Source organism: Halichoerus grypus, chromosome 6, assembly GCF_964656455.1.
Source record: "Halichoerus grypus chromosome 6, mHalGry1.hap1.1, whole genome shotgun sequence".
Taxonomy (NCBI): Eukaryota; Metazoa; Chordata; class Mammalia; order Carnivora; family Phocidae; genus Halichoerus; species Halichoerus grypus.
Window position 1 is genome coordinate 122,899,255 of NC_135717.1, and position 18,457 is coordinate 122,917,711.

Here is an 18,457-nt window from a genome sequence, read left to right on the forward strand (position 1 = left end):
GGAAGAAACATTTAAAAAAAAAAAAAAAAAGACCGTATTTCTTTGTTTTCTTTTGTTTTTCCTGTATAAAAAAGATCCCAATATCAAGATAGGAAAGGGGAGAACAAGGGACATACCCCTTGGTGTACGAAAATAAGGGGGCAGGAGAAGGATAAGCCTCAAAAGGGTAGGGGGATGTCATTAAGGCAGCAAAATATTCTCATAAAAAGTGGGAGGAGGAGTTTCCATAGCCTCAGAGATGAAGGCCGAGATGGCCTTACTCAACTGGGGGGCTCTCCACTCAAGTGTTCAAAGGAAGGGAAATGACAGCTTCTCTTCTCTCAGTATTGTTGCGGCCACTCCACTGCTCACTCTGGGTTACCTTCTGCCTTTTGTAGATAAGAGTGCTGCAGGGCTCGGAAGGCAGAGATTCGCTTGTGTGGGTTAAAAGTCAGCATCTCCTAAGATGGGGAGGCAAAGATCAAAAGACCATGAAGACCAAAAAAAAAAAAAAAAGAGAAAGACTTGCTCACCCCCAACAATACCCAGGATGGGCTCTTTTTCTACATCCCTCTTTGTGGATGGCCTATTCACAGCAACAGTAAAAACTAGCCCATCCACCAACCAACTCTTAGTAACCGTGACGATTTGGGTCCCTTATATACTGCTTTTATTCCCACCCCAACCTCACCCTGTGCCCATGCCCAAGCCCAGTACCAGCAGCAGCTGTGCTCCAGATTCCTCCATCTCAGGTACCACTGACTGCACTGGACGGGGCCCTCGGGGGGAAAAGGCTCCTCGGGGGAGAGACACATCTCGGGGCCAGTCATCCTCTGGGGGCAGCCCGATCAGGCTATGGGGAACAGGAGAGCTCTGGTCAAGAGGGTCCTTCTCCAGTCCCCACCTCCAGAGGCAGAGCCAATTGCCATCCGGGGCTCAGCAGAAAGAAGATTCAGAATGGAAAGTTCTTTTCCCCATGCTGGTCACTTACTCAAAGATTTTGCCTAACTGGTCAGCTTCAGAGTTTCCACAGAAGAGAGGCCTAAAGTGAGAAAAACACAGGTAGTAGTCATTTTCAAAGATATGGTAGTGGAATAATTATTGCTACTGGCTCCAAACAGAGGGTGCGGAGAATATAGGGATGTGAAGTTCCTAATTCCAGGACATTTCAGAGTTTCTGGTTAGGAACAAAATGGTCAGTAATATTTAAGTGAAAGAATACGCAGGGAATGGATGTGGCTTATGACTAAGAGATTTGGGAAACTCAAGAGAGTTCAGGAGACTTGGGTCCCATACTTGCGACGAAACATCTCTGCGAAGATACAGCCAACGCTCCACATGTCCACGGGTGTTGCGTATGTAGACTGCAGAAGAACTTCTGGAGCACGGTACCAGAGTGTAACAACCTGACCAGAATTAAGAAAAGTAGATGAGAACCCTACGGGTTACCATGAACTACAACTGCTTGACTAAAGTCACGAAGCCCATGACTTCTCAACTGCTATGGTCAACCACTCTCCTACCCTTATCTTTCTACTGACCACAGGTGTAAGTGCCATCTGGTAGCTGTAGATTCTGGCCAGGCCAAAGTCAGCCAGCTTGACTGTCCCACCACTAGTCACCAGAATGTTCTCTGGCTTCAGGTCTCGGTGAACGATGCAGTTGGCATGAAGGAAATCTAGGCCTCTTAGAAACTGGCGCATCAGATCCTGGTTTGGAAGGGGGAGGAACAGAGGAACTGGAAACTAGGTACCATACCTGAAATCACAACAGGTTCTACTACAAAGGTCTCAATGTACCTTCTCAAGTGTCTACCCACCCTACTCACCTTGATGGTCTCCACTGGCAAACCTGGTGGGGGTGCCTTGTCCAGATAGGTCCTCAGGTCTTGGTCCACGTGCTCAAACACCAGGGTCACTTTGGTCTCCCGGTCAGTTCGGGCGGTGGCACAGACGTCCATCAGCCTGGCCAGAGCAAATGGTCACTCACTGATCAATCCCTTTGTTCCCAACATGGCCTCCCCTATTTCCTCAGGATCCCCACTTCTCTCCTGACCACCACTCCCCACCTATAAGTTGTCTTTTCCCCTTTACTGCCCACTCCTAACCCTCCACCGTCTCACCGGACAACGTTGGGATGCTCAAAAGCCTCCAGCCGCCTCAGTAAGGCCACCTCACGAACTGTGCTGATGGGAAGGCCCCCTCCAGCACCTCCTCCATTAGGAACTCTCACACTCTTGAGGGCCACGAAGTGGCCACTGTGGGGATCACGGGCCTTGTATACCGTTCCATAGGCACCAACACCAATCTCAGCCACCGGCTCATATCGAGGAGTAGCCATTCTCAGATCAGAGGAGACCCTACAATCACAAAGACTCCTGCCACCGAAAATCCCTTCCAGAGTTCAGATGGTATGAGCCTGCAGCAATAAAGTGACTCCCACAGAAGACATCACAAAGACACCACCACCACCATCCCGTCCCTTCCCCAATCTTCCATGAGGCTGGCCCCTCAGGTAACACAATGACTCTAACCCCAACCCCTCCAGCCACGTGAAGCCCTAAAATAAAAAATTCCTTTTCCTTTGGGCCCGACCATCGCGCCCCGCACAAGGTTCTATCTCACACGACACACCCCCTGCATCGAAGACCCGACATCCAGGCCCTAAAATTACACCTCCCTATGACCACAAAGGAACAAATTACACCCTGCCCCACTTCCCGCCCTCGAGCAACCCTTCCATAACTTGTCCGCGTAGGCAGCCGTGGAGAGCGAAAACGGTCCCCATTCCTGGGAAGGGGCTATGCTTACCTCACTCCGTGCCGGGAGCTGCGGGGGCGGCCCGTTATCGGGGCCCCGGAGCCAGATCCTGCGGCGCCATACACTCGAGCTCTGTCCCGGGCAGCTGGACGCTACGGGCCCGACCATAGACACAGGCCGCAAGCTAGAGCGGCCCCCTTACCCCCACCCTCACCATGTGACCAGCTGCCAAAGAGGCGCGCGGAAACTGACGGGGCGGGGCGAAAGCCGGACGTTCGGAGCACGTGACGAGCCACTCATGCGCAGAGGGGTACCCAGGAGAGGCTTTGACCTGGAAGGGGGCGGGTAGGGGAAAGGGGCGGAGGGGGGAGATGGCAGCCACGTGATCTGTTGCTATCACACGTGACCGCTCGACTTCGCTCTGAGGAGCAGAGGTGTGGTTACGCGGCGGGGCACGTGACTGACTGCCAGACCCTGGCGGGGTTGGGGGGGCGGGGGAGACGAGAGAGGGTGGAGTCCAATGCGGTGCCATGGCAACCTGGGCCACCCAGATCCCAGCTCAGGGCTGCAGGCCGAGCCTGAACGCTTCTCCAGTCTCACTACACACTGCACGTCTCTCACTCTCCATATGGTGGTCAGGGATCGGGAGGATGGGACGGGGGTCGAGAGGTGGTGCTGTAGCCTTTCCACTTTCCTGCCAGGGGAAAACATATTCTCATTTGTGTCTTTGTTTCATTCATTCACTCATTCAACAAATTTTTACTGAGTGCTTGCTTCCTGTGTGCATGCGGAGTTTTTTGGGTGTCTCCGTCACTAGCCCTTTAAAGTTGTGATGAGGCTGACTGTAAAGATGTAGCCAACAGTGTGGTCGTATAAAATAGTAGACAATCCCCATTTGAGGGCAAAACTAGGATTAAAGGATTGATGGAGGGTAGATTAATGCAGTAATCCGACAGGAAGAGTGTCAAGGTAATGCCCTCCCCTCTTCTAAATTCTACCCCTTCCTGGTAGTGTTAAAATAATGCTTTCTGGCAGAGAAGTTATCAATGAGCAAGAGACAGGAATACTTAACCTTTAAGCTTCTTTCCAACACTTAGATGCTATGATATATGTGTGTCTGTATATGTGTATATAAGTGTGTGTATTTTACACATTATATATAGATGGATAGATACAAGAGTGAGCATGTGCAGGGAAGTTACCTCCACCACCGCCTCGGACCATGGCATTGCATGAGAATGATTTGTGCTCTTCTACAAATCCTGTGACTCCTTGTTTGGGGTCATTCTGCTTCCCTCTTTTCCCCAGTGCAAGCTTTCTTAGCCCTTGCTCCTGGCCAGAACACAGACTTTTCAAAATAGCCTCTGCTCACAGACACTTAGGTAGACAACAGACAGGTTTCTCTGACTTTCCTTGTCTTTTTTTTTTTTTGCTTTCCTTGTCTTACTGGTTACTGGCTCCAACTTCTTTTTTAATCTCCTAAGCCTTTAGGGGAATGGGACTACGGAGGGAAGGGATCAGTATCTCATTTGCAAGAAATTGTCTAAAATCTGAAACCATTTTATAACTCTATTTGCCACTCCTTCCACTTTTTTAAAAAAAGATTTTATTTATTTGAGAGAGAAAGAGAGAGAGAGAACAAGGGGGGAGGGGCAGAGGGAGAAGCAGCCTCCCTGCAGAGCAGGGAGCCTGTCACAGGACTCTATCCCAGGACCCTGGGATCATGACCTGACCTGAAGGCAGATGCTTAACCGACTGTGCTACCCAGGCACCGCCCGCCACTCCTTCCACCTTAACTTCTATTCTCCTTAACCATCTAGTGGAGGATGTAAGAGCTCAGGCTTGAGATGACTATAAACCACATTCCAGGGCAAAATGGAATACAGGTAGGTACAGATTCCCCCTCTTGCATTCTGATAGTTGTAGCTCTGGGCCTTTGCTGGCAAGGGCAACTGGGACACTGGAAAGAAAAACCTCAAGATCTAAACTGGCTCAGGGGCTTCTGAGGTGAATGTTTTATTGGCTCTCTTGCTGGGACTGGTTGGTTTATAAACCTTCTGGCAGGCAAAGTGAGTTTGTCAAATTTCTTTCCTACACCAACAGGGTCCACTTCAGCTTCACCTTCCACAGCTTACTGTCTTTAGAATAAAAGTTATCCTCTATGTTGCCTTGGGTTCCAGCCCCCTTTGTGATTCATTCATCCATCCATCCAAAACATTTGAATACTTTATAAAAGCATTACTCTCCTTAATCTCTTTTCTTGAGGAGAGTTCGTTTGGCAGTCTGTCCCTCGTTCCATACCCTCCCTTCTCCTGTTAATTACTCTTTCACTAATTAATTTTTTTCCAGTGTGTTTGACCCAGAGGGCTCCTCTGGAATCCCTTTTCCCTCAGCGTTGAAGAGGGAGGACATAAGTGTAAGGCAGAAATAATGTGATGAGGGGGAAGAGCTGGTTCTTAGGTCAAGGCCTCCGTAAAAGCAAAACCAAAAAGCTGCGTGTGTGTAGGTGTGTGTGTGGTATTCACTTCAATGTAGTGTGGTGGGGCAGGAGAGTACCAGGAAAGACACTCTCATCCCTTTAGCACTCTTGTCTCCCTTGCTCACTCACCTTCCTCACACATTACAATTACACACTCTATTTTTCATACAATCCGATTGCATCCCTTACACATTCATCTGTTTTCCACTGTCCCACACCGTGCACACTTTTCGGTCTTTTGTGTAAAAGTGTTTATTGCTTGAGTCCATCTCTTGCTCACCTTCCTCACACCTCAGACCCTTGCATAGTTCTTTCTTTGCACACTCCCATCTTGCACAAGCTTCTCCCTCCCTGGTGCACCTGTGTCTTTGACCACTCACCTTCCATTCTCACCCGCTCACCACCCCTCCCCCAGACCCCCATTAACACACCTATTCTCCTACCCGTGTGTACACCCCCCTTCCTTGGCCACTCCCCTCCCTCCACCCTCCCCCGGGCTCGCACACTCGCCCCCGCCTCTGGGGACACCTGCTCGTGCGGGGCAGGGCGGGGATGCGCAGCCGCGGCCACTTCTCTTCTCCCGCTCCCCGCCCCGCCCCTCCCTCCATCCCTCACCGGCTCCCCGGCTCCCGCCCCGCCCGCCCCGCCCGCCCGCCGCTCCGGGGGGGTCTCCGCCGCCGCCGCCGCCGGAAGGAGCCGCCATTTGCCACCGCCGAGCGCACGGGCCGAGCCGAGCCGGAGCCGGGAACCTGAGCGGGACTGGGGCCAGCAGGACGGCGATGGGGGGCGGCCCCGCCGCAGGAGGACTGGGGCGCGTAACCCCCGGGGCCCGGCCCGCTCCAGACCCGGACCCGTGGGGCGCGGCACCTTGAGGTCCCCCTCCCCGCCCCCTGCCCCGGCCATGGCTGCCCGCCCCGCCGCCCCCGGGCCACCAGCCCTCTCGGCCCCGCAAGCCCCGGAACCCCGGCTGTGGCAGCAGTAAACGGCGCTCTCAGGCCCCGAAGACCCCGGCCGGGCTCGGCTCTCCAGCGCGCGCCCCCTTCCCGGCCTTGTCCTCTCCCTTCCCCCCCGCCGCCCGAGAGCCCCCCTTGCACACCGCCTCCCGCCCCCCCGGAGCCCGGACGATGCTCAAGTCTCGGCTCCGCATGTTCCTGAACGAGCTGAAGCTGCTGGTGCTGACGGGCGGGGGGCGGCCCCGGGCCGAGCCGCAGCCCCGGGGGGGCGGGGGAGGCGGCTGCGGCTGGGCGCCCTTCGCCGGCTGCTCGACCCGGGACGGCGACGGCGACGAAGAGGAGTACTACGGGTCGGAGCCGCGGGCCCGGGGCCTGGCCGGCGACAAGGAGCCGCGGGCCGGACCCCCGCCGCCGCCCGCGCCGCCGCCGCCGCCCCCGGGCGCGCTGGACGCCCTGTCGCTCAGCAGCAGCCTGGACAGCGGGCTCCGAACCCCCCAGTGCCGAATCTGCTTCCAGGGCCCGGAGCAGGTCAGGCCTGGGCACCGGGCGGGGCGGGGAGGGGTGGGGGCGCGCGCACCTGGGGCGCCCTGGCCGACCACGAACAGGGGGCGGGGCCTGAGGAGGCAGGGCGGGACCCAGGACCCAGAGTGGGTACCGGGTGCGGCTGGGGGGGCTTGGCTGGAGAGTCCGGGAGCGCACGTTTGGGGTGGAGGGGGTCAGGAGTTTCCAGGGAAAGGGTGGGGCTTTCTCCTGGGAGGGCTCCAAATCCCTCTCACCCACTAACGGGGACAGCCTTTCTGCCCCACTTCTCTCACCCCAGGGTCTCTGTAGGCTGAGGGGCCTATTCACTCGGAGGTGGGCAGAGTGCTTCTGTTCCCCCTTTGAAGGGAGGGGCCCTGCTGGCGCCCTTGCCTCTCACTCAATATTTCTCTCCATGGGGCACTTTTCTTCACTTCCCATTCCGTAACTTTCCATCTCATTCCAAAGAGTACTCTTTGTTTAAATGTTATGGACAAAGTTGTCCCGGGATAGTGCTGGGGGGTGGGGGGTGTCTGTCATGAGAAATTATTCCTTGATTAAAGGGGGACACCCTCCGTTCCCACACCCAGGATTTCTCCCCGCTTTTTGATACTTGGAACTGAGGACAATAACCCATCCCAGTCTGCACCACACGTGTGAAATACTTTACAGCGATGGAAAGGAGGAGGAAGGCATGGCTCAAAAGCTCTGACCCTCCCGTCCCTCCAGATCCTAAGGGGTAGCTTTCCATTTGGGAAGCCTTAAAGAGCACCCTCCCCAAATTTTAGGAAAGGAGGAGACCCAGTCATTCCCCCCCACCCCCACCCCATTTCTTTTTATCCTTCGTCTGTTTGGTCAGGGAAGTTTACCTTCAGCTCTAACTTTTTTCTTTTTTGCTGTGGCTTTAGCCTCTTGCCCTATTTTGGGTGAAAGGCTTGAGGTGTTTTGTTTTGTTTTGTTTTTTGTTTTTTTTAACGTTGGGGAATGACTGATCTGGAGGGGTTTCCTTCTCGGGTTGGAGAGGAGTGGGGTCGGGTGGTGACAGCTGACGGGGACCCTCCTCACTCTTCCTCCAGGGGGAGCTCCTGAGCCCCTGCCGCTGCGACGGCTCAGTGCGCTGCACACACCAGCCCTGCCTCATCCGCTGGATCAGTGAGAGGGGCTCCTGGAGCTGTGAGCTCTGCTACTTCAAGTACCAGGTCCTGGCGATCAGCACCAAGAACCCGCTGCAGGTGAGGTGCAAGGAGAGAACTTCCAGACGGGGGCAAAGGCCTTTCAGCAGTCAGAATCAGGGACTCTCCAGGGAGCCTATTTATCTGTTTCATCTTTCCTCAAAGTTACCCCTACCCACTGTTATCACAATCTCCTGTCTGCCTGTAAATCCTTCCTTCATTTATTCACATTTATTGGGTGCCACCTGTATTCCAGGCACTGTTCTAGGCACTGAGACAGAAAAAAAAAAAAAAAAAAGGCAGCAGCAGAAGATGATGATGATAGCAAACATGGTGTGTTTTCTATGTGTTACACTCTTGGTGTATAGTAACTCATTTAAGCTTCATAATAATCCTATTAGTTATGTGCCATTATTATCTCCATTTTAAAGATGAGGATATTGATGCTCAAAGAGATATAAAAACCTTCCCAAAGTTACTCAGCAAGTAAGTGATGGAGTTAGGATTTGGAATTCAAACCTAGATGGTCTGGTCAGAGCACTTGCCTGATCCTGCCTTCCTAAAATAAGACAAATGGTCTCAAACAATGTGAAAAGTGCTCCATACTATGTTTGATCAGGGCACAGAGGAGACAGATTGCTAATCCTGCCTGAAGGGTTTCAGGAAGGCTCTGGAGCATCTTCTTCTTCAGGGCCACTCATCACCTGGCCCTCCTTCTCTTTCTGTGACTTTTTGGAGCCCTTTCTCCCACACAGTGGCAGGCCATCTCCCTGACGGTCATCGAGAAGGTCCAGATCGCAGCCATAGTCCTGGGCTCGCTCTTCCTCGTCGCCAGCATCTCCTGGCTCATCTGGTCCTCACTCAGCCCTTCAGCCAAGTGGCAACGGCAGGATCTGCTCTTTCAGATCTGCTACGGCATGTATGGCTTCATGGATGTCGTCTGCATAGGTGAGGGCCCCTCTCTCCCCCTTACCTGCTCAGTGTCCTCCTGCAGCTCACACACTTAACTTTCCTTGCCCATTCCCTCAGCTCCACAGCCACATCTTCTACGATTGGGAGCCTCTTAGGCTATCTTGGTGCCTCTCCCTTCCCTGCTTCCTCAGGCCTTTTACAGACCCCATCTCCTCACTCTGGAGAAATACTTGCTTAAGTACCTTTGGCCTATGTCTGGGCAGCAGGTGACCCTGGATTTCTTCTCCCTTTTGCTCAGGCCTCATCGTCCACGAAGGCTCCTCCGTCTACCGCATCTTCAAGCGCTGGCAGGCAGTGAACCAGCAGTGGAAGGTCCTGAATTATGACAAGACCAAGGACATAGGAGGAGATGCAGGGGGAGGGACGGCAGGGAAGCCGGGCCCCAGGACCTCACGGACGGGCCCCCTCTCTGGGGCCACCAGCCGCCCGCCGGCTGCCCAGCGCATGCGGACGCTCTTGCCTCAGCGCTGTGGTTACACAATCCTGCACCTCCTTGGACAGCTGCGGCCACCAGACGCCCGTTCCAGTTCCCATTCTGGCCGAGAGGTTGTCATGAGGGTCACCACGGTCTGAAACTGAACTCCAGGAGCAGGGATCTTGAGTCGATGCATCGGCCAGAGATGACCTGTCATGGCTGCTGGAGGTACCACCTGGACAAGGTGTTTGGGGCACACTGCCCCCACCACTGAGGATCTCTGTGGGCAGCCTCAAGCTGGAGACATTGTCTGGCCTCTACTACCCACTGGGTAGAGACACCTGGATGACATTCCAGTCCCCACCGACAGCTCCTCACACTCATCCTGGGGCAGCCAGTGGGCAGGTGGGGAGAGCACCTTTTCTTCCCTAGAGAACCGTCCTTACCTCAGCTCCTAGGGCCTCCAGCCCCCCAGCTCCACCATGGTGACTTGGTGAAGGGGGACCAATGCCAGAAGAAAGGGGTTGTAGACCCCCCATTCCCCACCCCATGGCCACAGGGCAGCTGGCAATAAGACTAGTATACATTGACCTCCCGTTCCCTGCATGAGGGCGGGGGGACCTCCCCCTGCTCCACCCCCCATTGCATGGGGGGAGGGCATAAAGAATCATTTATATGCACGTGGAGACTCCTTTCTCATCTGGGGCTTTTCTGGAGGGTTGGGAGGTGTGGGGAGGTTTCTCTGCAGAGGTTGCAAATCCCAAATGCAGCAGTGGGTTCTGAGTTGGAGGTGTGACTCCCACTTGCTGGCGAATAATTCACAGTGGCTGCTAGGTGGCAGTGCTCAGAGGTATCTAAGGGGTGGACCTGCCACCTGCAAGTTGTATGATTTAGAAGAAAAAAAAAAAAATCTCTCCGCGGTGGTTTTCCTGTCTACCTCATAGGGTTGGAATGAGGATAAATGAGGGACAGGTTGAATGCCATTGCAAAGAAAATTAGTGATGGCATAATAAGATTTCTAGACTAGTTGATGGTCCATTTATTTCAAATAGTAGCTGGTTAACAAATTCCAGAATGTGTTTTTTCATCTGGAGTTGCACAGAGCCTTGGAAATTTGTGTTGAGTATCATAATAGAAATGGAAATATGAGGGGAAATGGATATTGCAAATGTGAAGGATGGTGGTTATTTGCAAAAATGAGAGCTCCTCCAACCCCCTAAACACGGGGCTGGGGAAGGATGGAGCTATCCTTCTTGCTCTGGGGATCTTGTGGGTTCTATTAGTCCTTCCCAGGTAATGTGCGCACCCAGGGAAGTGGTGTGAAATGAATTTGGACTCATTTGGAGTGAGACAGACAGAATGTCCCAATGTTATGAATCTCCAACCCCAGCTTAAGCTACTCCTATGGCAGTTCAGGGTCACAGGTCTGATCCTGTGCCCCAGCTAGTGGTATTAACTAGGAAGTATTGTGCCTGGAGGCAGCTGTGTAGAGGGCTGTTGTTTATAGAGAAAGGGTTTGGGAAGGACTGGTTAAAATGTGGGTCAACCTGAGGCCTTCACCCTTTCTTCTGAGGCCTTGGGGCTGTGTATTATATGAATGATGGTGTCTTTTAAGTGAACTATTCATCAGCAATTAAAATAATTACTTCATACATTGTTAAGTCAGATCCAGACGCCTTTCCTATTATTGGTCCTTTTCTCAGGAAGGTTCTGCTCTGCCTCCTCCCTGGGGATGTTTTGGGGGAAATGCTTCTCTACTAAAGGTCACACATACTTGCCCTGGAAATGGTCTTCCTTTGTCCTTCTCTGAAAGGTGGAGTCTTGGCTGCTGTCCATGGTGCTGGCACTCAGACTTGCCTGGGAATGTTCACATTGAAGGCAGACTCAGGTTTGAGTCCCTGGAAGTATTGAGGTGTATCACTTCTAACCTCTGAGGAGATCAAAAAGAGGGGACAGAGGCCAAGTGCTCCATTTTTTTCCAGTGGGATATCGTTTCCCTAGAGAGACAACCCTCCATATTCTCCACCTGGGAAGACAAAAGGGCCAGACTTTCCTGATTTGCTATTCACAAAATAGCTGGTGGGTGCCAGAAGGGAGACAGCAAATCAGAGTGACTACTATTACCTATCCTGGCAAATATGACCGGTGGGTATGCCACAGGTGGGGTTTCTTGTGCCAAGCCCAGACTGTCCCTCATGATGGCCCTCCATGGAAGCTTAGACATGCCAAAGAACATACACACACAAACACACCCTCTCCGATTCCACTCTGGGTCCTAAAACTGGGCCAGGCGAGACAGTATGTTTCCCTCCCTTTCAGTACCATGGGAGGTCTTGCTTGATATAGGGGTTAGGACCAGCAATCAGTATGGTCCCTTCTCCTTCCCTTTTTCCAACTTAAAGAGATTCTTGTCACAAAAGGGTGATGGGAACTGCTACCCTCCTCAAGTAGATCAGTCGTACTTGCCCAGTGAGGAATGTGGGTGTACAGAATTCTCATCACTGATTCCAGGGGAAAGAATGTGAGAGGAAGCTGGGCTTTATTCTCCTTCAAAGTTCAGATCTGCTAAAAATCAGGTCAGTTTGGTTCAGGTTAAGCTTAGTGATAGGGGAGTGGGGGTGGACACAGAATATGGTAGAGGAGTTGAGAGGTGGGGCAGTAAGGGCACACAAACCTTGGTCTCTGCACAAGGCCTCAGGCATACTGTGCCCCTCTGTACATCTTACAAAGATAGATGCCCTCGGAAGGCCCAGCGGCAGACAGCCTCTGTGGTCAGGGAGCCCTGCCTAGGGCAGGGGGCCAGGCTTGTGGAGGAGGAGGAGGCAGGGGGCAAGTCCTGACATGGGGAGGGCAATCTAGGCTAGGGAGGGGCTGTGGGAAGTGTGCTGAGAGATTGATTTGTATGGAAGATGAGTTAATCCGTATACATCACAAGGGGAGAACTGTGCCCAGACTCTGGGGGGCCAGAGAATGCTGACTCAGGGAAACAGAGGCTCCTTCTGCCCTCCCCACTTCTGCCTCAGTGCCCCAGGGCTTCCGGCCACCCCCACACTCGGCTTTCATCCCGTCTGTCTGACTTCACTTCTGTGCATGTATCTGTCTTTCTCTGAAGGAAATTACCTCGGAGCAACTTTTCCAGAGAGGGCAGATATCCTTTGGTCCTGGCAGTCCAGGTTCCAAAAGCACTTCCACCAAAGAGTCTGTTGCCTCTGGCCATCTCTGCAAATCCCTAGCTCCCCAACCCATTTTTAAAGGCTAATCCTTGGTGTTACTTTTCACCACCACCCCCTTAATCTCTTACAGGGAGCCAGACTCTGGCTCTTCCCAGTACAGACAGAACAGTGTTGGGTTTGTGATGCAAACCACTCTCCCAGGTGTCTAGACCTCCCATTGTTATGGAGGTCACTCCCAGGATCAGATAAATCAAAGTAGGGGATTTGGTGAGGGTCTTGCCTCCAGGACTTGTGGAAGAGAAGTAAGTCAAAAACCAAGGATGGAACATTTCATTCTTTTATTTCAAAACTATGAATATTAAAAAATTCCAATATATAAAAGGAAGGCTTAAGCAGGTATGAGGCCAAAAGATGTCTGCCCAGGAACTAAATGGTGGGACAAACGAACCCCTAATAGTGACCAGAGAGTCAAGGAGAGTTTTAAAACATCATAAACCAGGTGAGGGCAGACTCACCTTGCCAGGGGCAAGATGAGGAAGAAGAGTAGACAGAGTCTGGTAAGCTGCTTATCCCTTCTGCCACATGGTCCAGATTCAATTTGAGAACCCGTATGGCATCACCCAATTAGGGGATATAAAGACTGAATAAGGTCTCATTCTTCCTCTCAAAGAGCTCACATGCAAGAAGGGAAGACCAACCAGGTGCAGACCAGATGCATAATTACTGAGCTCACGTGGTGATAAGTGCTTACCCAGCAGCTCCTGAACACTGTGGAAGCCCCAAAAGGGCAGTGGTTGAATCCTTCCTCAGGCCACCCAACATTATTAAGATCTAAGCTGGCCCTTGAAGGATGCATATGATAAGACCAGGAGAAAAGCTGAGTAGGCAGAGGGACTATGGTTTTCACAGTGCCTGATGGGTCAGGCCAAGGCACATTTCACACCTTGGTCAGGGCTGCCTCAAGCAGTTTGCTAGTGTCCTTCTAACCAGTCTGGTCAAATAGACAGGTCTCAGGGGGAATACATATCTCTTGGTCTTGTGCCTAATAAATCCCTACAATGAGAGAAAGGGTGATGATGATAGCCTCCTTCCATGGGACTATCTGTCCACAAACTGTAGGTTGATGCTCCTCTCGGGTACCAGGACAGTCCGGGTCATGGGTCGGATTGGGGCAGCACCTGGCTCAGGCTTCACCTCAAAGTGGGTCAAGATCTGGAAAGGGAGGAAGAAGGCTATCACTTTGGGAGGGGTCTACAATGGTGGGTTTGATTGGTTAGGTCGATATTGAAATGACACGTGTGGTCAGTAGGGAATTTCTTAAGGGATTATGGCAGGGGGAAAAAAATAGTCCAAATACCCTTGCTCACTCTGTAGCTTAAAACAGGATTGCTGTATTTCAGAGGATTAGGTTTACCAAGTCATATATTTTGCTATGCTTGTCAGAAGAGCTCACGGCTTTAGAGGGTTAGGGTCTCTCATGTCTGGGGAAGGTATGTCGAGATCACTCACCTGAGCCAAAGCCATCTGCAGCTCAAGCTCTGCCAGGCGTCTCCCCATGCAGCTGCGCTTGCCGAAGCCAAAAGGAAGAGATGCAAATGGGTGGGGGGCTGGACCTTCCCCCAGCCATCGAGCTGGACGAAAAGAATTTGGCTCTGGGAACTGGGCAGGGTCCCTTGAAGTGGCATAATGACACAGTGTGACCAGCGTCTGATGGGGAAAGAACATAAACTTGTCAGTTTGGGCCCACAAATGCAGGGAGGGCCATGGAAAAGAGGATATATGGATTGGAGCAAAGGCGGGCTCTGGTTGGTGAGGGGGTAAATTTTCTGGGGCTACTTTTGGAATGATTTCTCCACTGCCCCGTTACATCCCGGAGAGAGGCATTCAGGCCAAAGGGAAGGTGAAGGGCTTATATGCAGTGTTTGAGAACAGGATGGGGCCCAAGATGGTGAGGGATGGCTTAACAAAAGGGGCCCATAGGCTCTACTCACATTTTTGGGGATAACATAGTCACCCACACGAACGTCTTTGTCTGGGACACGGGAATTTCCAGGTACCACAGGGTACAGTCTGGATTGCAGAACAAGAGGGAAACAGCAAGGTGAGGCTGGGGGCTGTAGCCTCCCTCTTGTCCCCAAGCCTCCTATGTCCAAACCCATTCTTGGCCAGGAGTAGGTACTATTTTCCTCTGCTCGCTCTCCCCGCTCCCATTTACCATCTGCTTCCCCAGCCCTTCCCAACATTTTCTTTAGCTTCTCCTCTCCCGTCCCTTCACCTTAGCACTTCCTTGACCACTGCCTTCAGCAGGGGCAGCTGGGATAGAGCAGCAGCTGAGGGGTGGGCATTGGAGCCAGGGCCCAGGGCAGCTGTGATCTCAGAGTGGAGTGCTTTCTGGACTTCGGGGTGCCGAGAGAGTTCATACAGAGCCCAGGAGAGTGTGTTGGATACCTGAGAGGACAGTTGAGAGCCTCAGAGGTGTTGAGAGTGGACACCCAGTAAAGGGGGGCAGAATATGAGGCAGTCTGGAGCTCAGGAGGTGTTAAGTCAAGCTGGCCGAAAGGGTCATAGTGGATCCCCTGCAGCAGCAAAGTGGCCCCTGAAACTGGAGAGGCTAAGCTCTGGAAGTGGGGCTCCCAACATGGAGAAGAACCTCACTGTGTCCACTCCAGCCAGTAGCAGCTCCGTCACATTGCCCAGGATGGACGGAGCAGGCAACTCTTCCCGGAACAGGAAGTAGGTCAGGTGTGCCCCAGATCCCATGTCCTCCTCAGGCTTTCCCTTGCTCCTCAAGGCTACCTCAGCCTCTCGCCTCTCCACGTGCTGCTGGGCTGTGTGGGGGAGAAGGTACAGGGGTGCCTCACCATCCCTGAACAGCTTTATGTTCCCCTATCCCCACTTCATTTCCGTGCCTTACCAAAGGCAAACATCTGGTCCCAGTCTCGGCAGAGGCGGCCCCAGGGTCCGGGCACGAGGCGGTGAAGCCAGCCGGGCATCGCCATGGTCAACAGCGTGGACACAAACACCGATCCCACCGCGCGGATGAAGGTCTCTGTGTCTGGGGGCACTTCGGCCTCCAGGCAGCCCAGGCGGGAACCCAGGAGCACCGCGGCTATGCCTGGGCGGGAGGGGGCGCTGTCAGGGCACCGGGAGACCAGGCGGGGGCCTCCCACGCTTGCCCCTGTCTTGGGACTCACCTTCTAGTCCAAACTTGTAAAACTCTCCTGCCACGTCCCGAACCAGGGTGGGCGGCCCAGCCCCACGTCCCCGTTGGTGCCGCAGTCGCCGCACAAGGTCATGGACCACGTCGTCCAGGGTCCCGGCATAGCGGGCGGCCGCTTGAGGCGGGAGGAGCAGCGGGGCCAGGAGGCTGCGGAGCCTCTGCCATTCTTCTCCTTCCCTGCGGGTGTGCAGAGAGGGGGCGCGTCAGGGCGGATGAGGGTGTGTGGAGGCGGCCCGACGGGGCTGGCGGCGGTGAAGATGGAGCGAGTTCGGCTGGGGTGGCCCGGAAAAGGATTGCGGCTGCTCCCTTGGGGTACAAAAACCTGCTCCTGCCTGCGCCGGCTTTCCGTCCCCCTTCCTCGTTGCTCATTTCCTGGCCCCGGGGCGGGGGGGTGGGGGGCTGGGTTCCTGGGTAACTTGAGTCACGGAATCTCACATTCCCTCTAGGTCCTGGTACCTTCGCCCCTTCCGCGGATTTCCAGGATTGCGGACTCCAAAGACAGGGAGATGGGTGGGGGACAAAGGCGGGGTTCTACCTGAGCCTAAACGAAACAGGCTGGGGTGGGAAGCCCAATTTATCAGACGGTTGGGGGAAAAGGCCAACCTCCCTCCACACCCCGAGACAGACTGTTTCCAGACCAGCCACAGGAGAGGGACGCAGCTGGGCGTTTGGGTGTTGGGGCCAGAGAGGACTCACGCGGTGAGCAGCCCGCAAGCCTGCTGGCGGTGGCGACGGTGCTCTGCCCAGGGTGAGAAGCTGCAGCGCTCGGGCCGGGGCCCCTCCTGTCGCAAGAGCTGCTCGACGAGTGTAGGGGCCGCCAGGTACACAGTGCGCACCCTCCCGAAGCTGGCCAACCACACAGGCCCGAAGCGCGAAACACCCTGCACCTGGGAGAATGGGCACAGTGGACACTGGAGACCCCAGGCCCAGGACTTCCAGCTTGGTCCGTCAAGGGTGTTGGCTGGGCTTTGCAAGAGGGAGCTTGTTTCTTCACTGGCTCCCAGCTAGTTTATAGCCCTGATGCTGCAAACCCTTCCTCCTTTTCTTTCCCCCACTTCCCATCCCTAGGAAGTTTGAGTGATGGGCAAAGCGGAGGAACTCCGCACAAAGCAGACATTCAGGACCTCTCTTAGGTCACCTGGGCTGAGCCGAGGCGAAGAAATCCCTGAAGGCTCCTCACGTGGACTATCTCAGAACGAACCCCCAGTTAACTGAAGAGGAGCGCCTGTAGCTTTAAGTCGGACGCGAGGGGAAGGTACTGTGCGTTTCTGCCTCCCGCGCACTTCTTCTGGACCTACCTGGCCCCGACTTCCGCACAGCGAGAAGGCGCTTTTTGAGGGCACTCTTCTGCTGGGTGTGGGGATGGACTCCCGCGCAGGTCGAACCACCGCCCGCAGTCCCAACTTTTCTAATTCATGGGCATCTGTTCTCACTGGCCCTCCTCCTACTTTCTGCACTAGTCTGTCCTTTCTGGTGTTGTCAAAGCCACTTTCCCCAGCATTCCATTCCCAGGAACGTCCCCTTCTACCTGCAGCTCGTGTAGCCGTGACAGACCCCCCTTGCAGAAAAGTTCAGCAAGGAAGACTGGCGTGGAGGGGCCTGGGATGTCCGCCAAGCTCCGGGGCGCTGAGTCGGAGCCTCTGGAGCCCAGTGAGGCACCTAGCTTGGGAGCACAGTGGATGCGATGGAACACTCTGGAGGCGAGCTTGAGGGTCTGGGTCATGGTCTGGGTCAGGGAACCGGCAAAGGAGAGCACTTCTCCTAGGCATCTTGCTTGCTTGCCTGAACCCCTATTTAACCTTTGGGTGAGATAGTGGCAACGCCCCCTCTGCAAGCTCCTCAGCCAATCCCCTCTCCTGAGTGGTCCAGCTGGGGATTAGCACCCAGGCACAGTAGGCGGGGCTGGGGTTCCCTGGCAGCTCTCTTGGGTCTCATGTTGCAATGACCTTCTTGGGAAGGGAGGTCTGCCTTGGTTTCCCCCTTCTGGGCTGGTGCCCTAGTCCAGCCGCCTAAAGATCTCTTCCTGGTAAAGTCTGTCTGGTGAGGTTTAGGATACGGAGGTACAGTCAGTCCCTAGTATTCCCACTTCCTCAGGGAGCCAGGCCCTCTTGGGACCATCCTCAGGAATTCCCCATCCTCAGCTCCTTCGGGAAGGGAAGAGGCACAGCTGTAGCTTTCTCTATATTCTTGGCTTATGGGGCTGCGCCTTTGCCGTAGGTAAGCAGAACTTTTTGGCACTACCACATCTTCCCCACCTTCTGTTCCTGACACTGGGCAGATGGTGGGTGAGTTAATGGGTTAAAATGGCTCCAGGAGCCTTCATCTTTGTTCCTGGGGAAGAAGGGGGTGGTCTCTTAGGTCAACACACCCTGTCCTTCCAGCCATGGGAACCTAGGGCTTCAGGAGCAGAAACAAAGGAACCTTTTGCAAATTAGAAAAGTTCAGAGATTTCTCTGGGCTCTTGGATGGTTGCAAGGGCTACATGAGTGCTCTGAATCTCCAGCTGACTCAGTCCTCTTTGTGTGTGTGGGGGGGATTTCTAGTCAGCAGCCCAGTTTTGCTTTTAGCCTCAGAATCTTGCACAGTTTAGTTCTCTGCTCCTCACTCCCCCACCCTGCCCCCACTGGGCTCTGTGCCAGTCAGTTAGCTCTGAAGTTCTGGAATCGAAGGTCAACATGAAAAAGGAGAGGGTCTCCACCACCCGGACCCAGGACTCTCCAGAGACAGTAACAATAAAGACAGCAGATTCCTCAGGTCAAGTCTCAGGCAGGGAGAGGATGGGGGATGGGAGAAGGCACGTGATACATGCTCTAGCC

General features: G+C 54.0%; 3 protein-coding genes across 4 annotated transcripts; 1 reads left to right on the forward strand and 2 right to left on the reverse strand.

Annotated features, from left to right (window-relative positions):
* Window positions 1-37: 37 nt before the first annotated feature.
* Window positions 38-3,005, reverse strand: CDK4 (cyclin dependent kinase 4). Of its 2 annotated transcripts, XM_036077985.2 has the most exons (8): window positions 2,790-3,002; window positions 2,102-2,338; window positions 1,808-1,943; window positions 1,521-1,688; window positions 1,276-1,385; window positions 971-1,021; window positions 697-832; window positions 38-440 (listed from the first exon to the last, which is right to left on the reverse strand). In XM_036077985.2, the coding sequence occupies exons 2-8, from the start codon at window positions 2,317-2,319 to the stop codon at window positions 348-350; spliced, it is 912 nt and encodes a 303-aa protein (XP_035933878.1). In that variant the 5' UTR covers window positions 2,320-2,338; window positions 2,790-3,002; the 3' UTR covers window positions 38-347. The 2 variants fall into 2 exon arrangements, with proteins under 2 accessions (XP_035933878.1, XP_035933879.1); XM_036077986.2 differs by lacking the exon at window positions 1,521-1,688 and having other exon boundaries at window positions 2,790-3,005.
* Window positions 3,006-5,839: 2,834 nt separating this feature from the next.
* On the forward strand, window positions 5,840-10,900 carry MARCHF9 (membrane associated ring-CH-type finger 9). Its single transcript, XM_036077984.2, has 4 exons — window positions 5,840-6,698; window positions 7,766-7,921; window positions 8,617-8,809; window positions 9,072-10,900. The coding sequence occupies exons 1-4, from the start codon at window positions 6,342-6,344 to the stop codon at window positions 9,404-9,406; spliced, it is 1,041 nt and encodes a 346-aa protein (XP_035933877.1). The 5' UTR covers window positions 5,840-6,341; the 3' UTR covers window positions 9,407-10,900.
* A 1,742-nt stretch (window positions 10,901-12,642) lies between these two features.
* CYP27B1 (cytochrome P450 family 27 subfamily B member 1) lies at window positions 12,643-18,404 on the reverse strand. Its single transcript, XM_036077993.2, has 9 exons — window positions 17,170-18,404; window positions 16,338-16,528; window positions 15,616-15,818; window positions 15,336-15,536; window positions 15,077-15,249; window positions 14,697-14,869; window positions 14,413-14,491; window positions 13,931-14,128; window positions 12,643-13,633 (listed from the first exon to the last, which is right to left on the reverse strand). The coding sequence occupies exons 1-9, from the start codon at window positions 17,362-17,364 to the stop codon at window positions 13,520-13,522; spliced, it is 1,527 nt and encodes a 508-aa protein (XP_035933886.1). The 5' UTR covers window positions 17,365-18,404; the 3' UTR covers window positions 12,643-13,519.
* Window positions 18,405-18,457: the final 53 nt, after the last annotated feature.

Bases quoted from the DNA above. Each gene is read 5' to 3' on its own strand.
- CDK4 (XM_036077985.2), bottom strand. From the start codon at position 2,319: ATGGCTACTCCTCGATATGAGCCGGTGGCTGAGATTGGTGTTGGTGCC. The intron at 1,386-1,520 runs GTCAGTAGAAAG...AATTCTGGTCAG, and splicing joins AGATGGCACTTACACCTGTG to GTTGTTACACTCTGGTACCG. The intron at 441-696 runs GTACTGGGCTTG...TCCCCATCTTAG, and splicing joins CTGGAGCACAGCTGCTGCTG to GAGATGCTGACTTTTAACCC.
- MARCHF9 (XM_036077984.2), top strand. From the start codon at position 6,342: ATGCTCAAGTCTCGGCTCCGCATGTTCCTGAACGAGCTGAAGCTGCTG. The intron at 6,699-7,765 runs GTCAGGCCTGGG...CTCTTCCTCCAG, and splicing joins GCTTCCAGGGCCCGGAGCAG to GGGGAGCTCCTGAGCCCCTG. The intron at 8,810-9,071 runs GTGAGGGCCCCT...CCTTTTGCTCAG, and splicing joins CATGGATGTCGTCTGCATAG to GCCTCATCGTCCACGAAGGC.
- CYP27B1 (XM_036077993.2), bottom strand. From the start codon at position 17,364: ATGACCCAGACCCTCAAGCTCGCCTCCAGAGTGTTCCATCGCATCCAC. The intron at 16,529-17,169 runs GTAGAAGGGGAC...CCATTCTCCCAG, and splicing joins CACGGCTACACGAGCTGCAG to GTGCAGGGTGTTTCGCGCTT. The intron at 15,250-15,335 runs GTAAGGCACGGA...TCCCCCACACAG, and splicing joins GGACCAGATGTTTGCCTTTG to CCCAGCAGCACGTGGAGAGG.